This window comes from Olea europaea, chromosome 20 (assembly GCF_002742605.1).
Source record: "Olea europaea var. sylvestris chromosome 20, O_europaea_v1, whole genome shotgun sequence".
In the NCBI taxonomy this organism is placed as follows: domain Eukaryota; kingdom Viridiplantae; phylum Streptophyta; class Magnoliopsida; order Lamiales; family Oleaceae; genus Olea; species Olea europaea.
In genome coordinates this window covers 19,542,843-19,551,725 of record NC_036256.1, presented here as the reverse complement: position 1 = coordinate 19,551,725, position 8,883 = coordinate 19,542,843, and the positions used below count along the sequence as shown (strand labels likewise).

The 8,883-nt window shown below is 33.6% G+C and overlaps 1 protein-coding gene across 1 annotated transcript in view; it reads left to right on the top strand.

The window, feature by feature from the left end:
• LOC111369172 (signal peptide peptidase-like 3) overlaps positions 1–8,580 on the top strand; it is a 19,032-nt gene extending 10,452 nt beyond the window's left edge. Inside the window, exons 6-11 of the mRNA XM_022990648.1 lie at positions 611–679; positions 757–849; positions 3,159–3,301; positions 3,682–3,752; positions 7,950–8,033; positions 8,137–8,580. Coding sequence (XP_022846416.1) covers positions 611–679; positions 757–849; positions 3,159–3,301; positions 3,682–3,752; positions 7,950–8,033; positions 8,137–8,237 — 561 coding nt within the window. The 3' untranslated portion in view covers positions 8,238–8,580. The remainder of the gene's footprint in view (positions 1–610; positions 680–756; positions 850–3,158; positions 3,302–3,681; positions 3,753–7,949; positions 8,034–8,136) is intronic.
• Positions 8,581–8,883: the final 303 nt, after the last annotated feature.

Sequence of the window (8,883 nt, the reverse complement as noted above, 5' to 3'; positions counted from 1 at the left end):
CCCCCCGTGTATTCTCTTTTAAGTAATAAAATTATTTGATTACCTATCAAAAAAAAAAAATTGTACAATTTGTCCTATATTTATAGGCAAATTATCCCTATTCCTAATAGTAATAGGAGATTGAAATAATGAAATTATAAAATTAATAAAACTCTAATCTAATTAAACTTCTAAAAACTATAATCTTAATAAATAACAAGAGTCATATTACAAGAAAACAAAAAAGAAATCAAACTCCTAAAAATGTAAAACATCTTAGTAGTAGGAAACTAATTGTTGTTGCACTACATCAGAATGACATTTAGAAAACCTAATAAAATTGTAAATTAATACAAATTTTATCCTTTAAGCTTGAAAAAATAACGAAGTTGGCTCTTTTCTTAATATTTTGACATTAATGGATATGCTATTTGCTCGTATCTGTTAGAATTATAATCAAATGATTTTTTTCTCCTTTGATTCTACGCTGATATGTTTTGCCTATTGAGCAACCTTATTAGGCTCCTTGGGCAACACATATAATGCTCACTATAGTCTTTAGTGTTTCAACAATTTGGAATAAATCCTTGTAAATTTCCTCTTTTGAGGATTTTTTTTCAAATATTGACAGCTTATATGTTGTCAGGGTATCTGTTTGATGATTACTGTCCTTCAATTGGCTCAATTACCAAACATTAAGGTATGCCAATGGCGAAACTTGGTTTATACATTGCTATGATTTTGTGTTATCATCTGATAATATTTGTTTTCCTATAGGTTGCTACAGTACTTCTATGCTGTGCTTTTCTCTACGACATCTTTTGGGTTTTCCTATCACCGTTGATATTCCATGATAGCGTCATGATTGCGGTGAGTTGTCATGCCATTTTCCATGTCTATTTCTTTCATATCTAACAGCTGCAACTTTATAAGTGCAAAAACGTCCTATAATGTGTGGCTTTTTCTAGACGTTCTACTATGGAGGCGCTTTCGGGTGACTATTGGTCTCTTCTTTTCAGATACTTACAAACATCTTCACGTGTTTAAAATATAAAGCATGTTTGAGCCCCCTTTTTTTTGGCTAAAAATACGTTTTGGAATAGTAGATTGATGGAGAATGTGTGGTTAAAAAAAATAATAAAAAATTTTGAATTTGCATATGAAGAATGTGTGGTTGAAAAGAAGAGAGAGAGAAAAATGTATTTTGAAAATAATGTGGATCAAACAAGGGCGTCATACTGCTGTTTTCTTTGTGTATCTATTCGAAGTTAAAGTTCTATTGCACCTTTGAGAAAGAGATAGTAGACTCGTGATGTTGAATCATTTATGAACAATTACAGAAAAATGCTTGTCTATAAAATGAAGCTTCATTGACTTAGTGCCTCCCTTTTCTTCTCTTGCCCCTGCATCTTATGTGTTAACTAATTAATCTGAGCCTTCATCAGTTGATCCTTTTGAAGAGCTATTTTAATCCATGGTTTTGAAGGTTTGTCATTCTTACTTTTTCGACTAATACGGGTGACCTGATGGATTATCGTTCAAAATCCTTAATTGGTTTAGTTTTCATGGCAGAGATGTGAAATATGTGATGACTATGTGTAGGACATGAAACAGTGAAGTTTTGTTTTATTTTATTTTTCTGTACTTCCTTGAAAAGTTCTTGATGTTTTACTTTCTATCCTTGGTTGTTCCATGCTTTAATTGGGTTATGAACGTCAACTTAGCTTAATAGTGGATTTCAGATTAATTTTTTTTCCTCCTCTTCAATATCGGAGGACATTCTTTCAAACATTATAAGGTGGAACATCTTTTGAAGATGTAAATGTTTCCACCACCATTAGTTAGGAGTTTGAAGAGTTCATAATTTTTGGGATGAGGTAGTCTGGACTACCATTTCCTATTTGGCGATTTCCCCCTTTTTCCTCTTGGTGAGAATTCAATAGTAATATATAAGCATGGCCAGTACAAAACTATAAAATTTCTGTCCTAAAAATTATGGCCACTTTCTGTAAACTTCGCAGCGTCAATAAAGAAAATTATATATATATTTTTAATTTTTGTTTACTGTAATCATTTGATGTTCCACCTGTTGGTTATTCTCAATTCCATTTTAAGTTAATCATAGAGCTTTCAGGTGCTTTGCAATCGTAATTGGCGCTCTAATGTTTAAATGGGCTTCGAAAAACATTTTAGGATAAAAAATAATAACCTAACTGGAGTGTACCAGAAAAAACTTTATAGCCAATGTTCAAATTGAAAATAAGATGCAAATCATCCATTACAATGCAAAAGATTGAGAAAAATGATGTGTAATGAGGAGAAATGTAGGCAACTATCCATGTGAGACAACCTTCTTGTTAATTTCTGTATGATACGGGCGTTTGGATGTGCTGGAGAGATTTGCATTCTTGCAATTGAATCTCTTGGTGAATGCCTCTCCCACCCGGGCCACCCCAATTAAACAAATAAAGAAATAGTACTAAGCCCTTCTATCCTCACTAGGCTTCTTATGAAGGAAGTACTATTTTCAATTTATATAAACGTCTGACTAAAAAGATATCTTTATATAGCTAATTTGTCTATTAGAAGTTAATCACCCCTGTAGTGCACCAAAGAAGGCATCATATCCTTTCTCTCTCTCTCTCTCTCTCTCTCTGTATATCTCTCTGCATATTGACACCAGAACTCTCATTTGTTAAAAGATCATATAATCTATCACCTTTAGCTTAACCTGCTATGAAAGAAAGGTGAGCCAAAACCGTGTTATGTTAACTTGTTCTCCGTTGCTGTTAATTGTGCTGAGTTCGTGAGAGAAAATCATTTTCTATAGAAGACATCTACACTTTTCAAATTTTTTCATCCCTTTCTTTTTTATCCAGTCACAGTTGGCGTAAACAATTTATTTTCTTTACATCAAGACACTAAGAAACTACCTTAGAGGGTATGACTTGCTCATGCTTGTCAATTTCCATATCAGTGTATGGATGTGCACACTTTCCTCTGACCACTCCCTGAAGAACCTATTGGTGCTATAATAATAGGGTGCAATTTGGTTTTGTTATTGTTAGTTGCTTTTATGATTAATCATTTCGTTGAACATTATTCATGCTGCTCTTTTTGCAATTCTGTCTAATTTAATTCCATGCAAGTATTGACGAGTTTTTTCTCCTGTTATTTAGGTTGCTTCAGGCAACAAAAGTGGTGGTGAATCCATCCCAATGCTTTTGCGAGTTCCTAGGATTTTTGATCCATGGGGTGGTTATGATATGATAGGCTTCGGGGATATTCTATTCCCTGGTTTGCTAGTTTCTTTTGCTTTCAGGTATTGCTTGTAATGCCTCGGCCACCCAATATTTGATAAGAAAGAATATCTAATATTTATGCAGGAAATTCCTTTGTGCATGTTTTAAATCTATAGATCTACCTGTAAAGGAGGTTGCATATTTCATAATCTTTGATACGCATACATCTTTGTTGTCATGCTGAACTTGGCTATCTAACCTGTATAAAATTCAATTCTTTTTCACTTGTGACATTGTTCAGTTATCTGATACATATGATTATAAAACATAAGAATACTTATGTAGTCAGTATGTAATGGATAAACAAATTAATTAAATATTTTAATTGAGACAATGAATGTTGTTGGTCTTTGATAGCAGCTGTTGAGTAACAAAATCCATTTATGGATGTTTATTGCAGATTCGACAAAGCTAAGAAGAAGGGGCTAGTAAATGGATATTTCCTTTGGTTGACAGTTGGCTATGGAATTGGTGAGTATCTTTGCCTCGAATTCTTCCTTTGCTCGGACCGTTAGCATATACATTAGACAATTTATTATCCATCACATATCCTATTAATGTATGGAATCTAATGGAGACATAATAGCCTGGAATTGTCTATCTTTTGTCAATGTTGATATCAGTCCTTCAATGTTGCATACATATCCCAACGCATATTTTGGACGCTGAGGATAGAGAGAAATTTTGCATTTCTTGAGGGGATTGAAAAGATCATTTAAGCACTGAAGGCTGATTTTGCTAATACACTTCTTGTTTTGGTGGGTCAATGAACAGTATCCTGATCAATTGTTAATCTTTCACGGAAGTTTATGGACAGTTTTCATGTACATTTAGCTGATTAGACGAAATTTCTGAACTGATTGAAACCTTGGACCTTGGTTCCCATTTGATAATCTTTTTCACTAAAAGCAAATTAACTAGATGAGGAAACGAATTGACACTTTTATGTTTTCAGCAGATTCCGATGTACTTCCAATGGACAATCCAATGGCTCCTTAGTAATGATTATCAGAAAATAAGGAAGCAAAACGTACGGACAAAGGTCAAACATATTGACATAAAGAATACAATATTGAAGATGATGAGAGCTCAGTTGTGATGACCCGAATCCTTAACGGTTTGAGTGTCACTAAACTAAACTAATTTAAAGAATATTCAACATAATCATATAAATTATTTAAGTACTTACAAAAATTCAAATAATGTAATGAATTTAATAAATTAACTTGGAACGAGAAATGTCTTAAAACAGTTAAAAATCAAATGAAATAATAGTTTGACAACTTAATAATTCTATTATTGAAACTATTTCCACCATAAGCCATCTTCTTGACGATTGTCTCGAATTGTCAATTATCTAAAAGTATAAACATGATGGGGTGAGAATAAATTTTCAATAAATGTGCGTGGATAATGAACCCATGTGTATTTCTATGGAAAATTCATAACTTGTATAGGGGGAGACGAAAATTAGACCGAACTTATATGGTGCTAAATTCTCGTGCATAGCGCTACTAAACTCCGGTCCATTCTTGATAAAACATACGTAACATGAACCAAACATAACATAGCCCTAGAAATGTTCATACATAAACATTAGCCACTATAAACATAAAATACAATTTACTTTTTTTATTGGACAATTCAAAATGATAAAATGAGTTATTGTTGAAAAGTGATCATTGAGCAGCTTGTGGAGTTGATTATTTCCGTGTGATTGTATAATTATACGATTATATTTAATATCAAAATGACGAGAGAGAGGTAGTGGAGAGACAAAGTTATGGAGGTAGAGAGGGAGAGTGTGTAAATAGTCGTTGAGGAGTAATTTAGTGTTGGATGTCTCCTATTTATAGTGAAAATCCTTGACCATGTGTGGAAAAGTGAAAGGAAATGGCTAGATATTAGACATGGTAAATGCTTAAATGGTGTGTTGTCATGAAAATGATAAAATCAATAGCTTAAATCATGTGGTCATATCAATTTAGCTTAAAATTAGGTGCATGTGGTCAAATCAATTTCCTTTATTTATGTGGTCAAATCAATTACATTGGCTTGAAATGTGGAGTGAATAATGCATGTGGTCAATAAATCATTATTAATCAAGACCAGTTAGCATATTTACATATGTTTTATGCATGATTTCATCTAATTTTCAAAATAACTTTCTACATAGGCCCTCAACTATTGGTTAATAACTAATAAGGTCATTTAACTTTAATAATAGCACACTTAAGTCCTACATTTAAATTTAATTCGCAGTATAAAAATTTGGGAAATTACATCAGTTGCGAGCATAGATAGTTTGGAATTGGTTGTCTCCTTCTGACATCCTACAACTATACACCTAGGACAAATTATATAGACTTTCCAAGTGATCTTGTTTTCGTGGCACGCATGAATATCCCTATGGATTTACAAATTTGATTAAAATTGTGAGGTGAAATTACTAAGATTCGAGGAGTCCCTATGAAGTTTGAACTAGGGCAAAGCCCGTTACTATCAACTAAGTGTAAAATGGGATGAGGCAAATGAAGAGAATGGATATGGGAAGAAGAGAGTGTCCGAAACTTCTCACCAATTTTTTATTTTTATTTTTTAAAGATTTTTTAAAGGCATATCATATCATCAATTCATACTCAATGTGTCTTTAGGCTTCACTAAAGAAGGATGATGGGGGTCAGGATGCCTCAACCAAAAGACATATGGAGCTCACAAGAATAAATAGGAGTGAAGTGTAAACCTGACCTCCAAAAAAGCAGCAAGTGTAAGGAAAACAATAAATAAGGAGGTACTACCTCCCATAGAAAAGGAAAGTAGCTAAAGTAGACCAGAGACATTTACAACTAGGGATATGGAGTCTATCAATCTTTAATAGAGCTTTTAATCTTCGAGGAAGGTCTAGGGGGCCATACTTTGCAAACTACAGTGGCAAGTAAGTTAGCTACTTGATTCCCTTCTGATATATGTGGGAAATTATGTCTAGATCAAGTAAAAGATGATGTCTGTTGTGTTGAGAGTGCCATGATATATGTGGGAAATTATGTCTAGATCAAGTAAAAGATGATGTCTGTTGTGTTGAGAGTGCCATGGATAGATCACAGTTGACCTTTGCGAGTGATGCAGTGAACAGCAAAATAGGAATGCAAACTGTCCTTGATGCAGTTATCAGTGTTGATTTTGTGAGATCCCACCGATGGAGTGTGCTAGCAAACTAAGATATGGGTGATGGGGAAGGAGGCTTAAATAGATACCAAATAGTGGGACAATGTCTAGATCCCCTTGCCAATGGATGGACCGAAATAAACGGCATATATGTAAAAGAGAAATAGTGAAATAGATCCTTCAAGTGATGCATCGAGGCTCCATAGCAATGACCCTACGCTTCTCTTCACTTGTGTCCCTATGCTTCTCATCACTTGCAGTCCAAATAAACCAAAAGATCAGCAGATGAATGATAGTGCAAATGTGGTCATAATGTACAAATTGGCTTTGAGAATCGCCATCTCTGGAAACGATGATTAAGTCTACAAGGAGGCCTTCTGGTTTATTTGTCAAAAATGAAATGACGAATATGGAGTTAACATTGTTCTTACAATAGATGGAGAGAAAATTAATGAGTGCACGTACGTCTTGTGTGAAATAATACTGATCTAATTCTAGGCATTTGCTTGAAGCTTTATCATATTTTCCGTTCTTTCTATGTATGCTTTCTGATATTTAGTTTGGGATTTTTTTATTTGAGTAGCTGTCTAGTTCTGTTTTTATTTTGGCATCCATGCTTTACCTTTCGGTTTGATTCTGCTGCTCTGAAAATGTGGCCAGATCGTTTTCTTCGAAAGATCTGATGTATATGAGCAAATCAGAGCAATGGATTGGAAATTTAAATATTTGATGAAACAGGCAATGATATATATTTGGTGGAACAAGAATTCGCTGCTTATATGTTTGATGTGAAGAAAGGTTGTTTATCTACACACGTGCAATAATGCATTTTTCTCTTGCATTTGAACATTCGTCAAATGTAGCAGCTCATGTCTTTGCATAAGGGTGCGTTTACTGTTAATTAATTAAGAAGAAATTTGTCATTAGCACTAGTAAAGTTGAGGTAGTGACTAAGAGGATCAGTGACAAGGTAATTAGGGATGGATATTTTAATTTTCTTATTAGTAATCTACTATACTGAAGTTTGTCACTTTGCAGTTGATTTTTGAGTCATTTGTCTCAATAAATCCCACAAGATTGTCTGAGTGCACTGAAGTGAAATTTCACAAATACTTGAGCCCTGAGGTTACTTTCCTTGAGTTTTTGTGCTGGAATTAAAACACAGCAGGTTCATGATCTAATTTGATATGGAGAAGATGCAGGAAAAACTTGTATGGACATGCTTCAATGCCTTTTTATCTTTTTAATCATATATAACAATTTGATTGTCTTTTTATGTTTCACTAAGTGTCCATCTTAAAGTTTTCTTTTCAATTATGCTTGCTTCATCAATGTTCTGTTTTTTGGTTGACTTTTATGTATGAAGTTCCTGTAGTTGTTTGGTAACTCAACCCAATTTCTAGTTTACCAATTTATTTTTCTGTATGTGAAAAGAATGACCAATAGTTTACCAATTTATTTTTTATGGAGCATTTACTCGACTTCCGTATCATCTTACTGCAGGCCTCTTGTTTACTTACTTAGGCTTGTATTTAATGGATGGACATGGTCAACCTGCTCTCCTCTACCTTGTTCCATGTACCTTGGGTATGAATCAAGACTACCACTTCAGTCTATCTTTTAATGTAGAAGTAAATTTTATTCGAGCATTTAAAATTTGTTCCTTGTTTTTTCATTTTTTAAATCTTAGGACTCTGTATCATATTGGGGTTGGTAAGAGGTGAGCTAAAACAACTTTGGAGTTACGGCATTGAGTCAACACAACCCACTGTACCTTCTGAGGAAGCTTGATGCATTATGTTCACTAGAAGAATTCTAATTACAATGATGGGCTATCTATGTACAAGTTTGTCCTATGATGGTATACAATTAAGCTTTGTAGATCAATACAGGTGAGAACTGAAATCATAAACAGCATTCATCTCCATTTAAAGGTAGTTCACCCATGTTACGTTTACGTGCATCTATATTTTTGTTTGCCCTTTTGATTTATTCACCATATTATACTTGTTGTTGCTGCTTTTTTATGAGAAATATTGTTACATAATCAGCATTGTAATGATCCTTGTGACAAAGGTTGTCTGGTTCACAGATTCTAGATAATCTTAGCTAATGAAGCCAAGGTTCTAGGAAAGTCTTGTTGCTTTGTTATGTTCTTTAGTTGTTAACTTTTTGTCTTGTCAGTCACAAATCTATTCTTCCTGAAAGATTATCCTAGATTTTATTGTAAATAATTTTCACATAAGATGGCATATAAGCCCCCTTTCGCCCCCCATTAATTTCCATTCCATTGCATTTCATTTTTCTCTCTCCTATTTTCAATCACACGATCTTTCATAAAATAATATTACACGTAACTCAAAAACTTTTCCTTCTTTTTCAACTACTCATTTTTCAAAAAGCCAATACTCTACCCATTTTCATTTTCACAAAATGG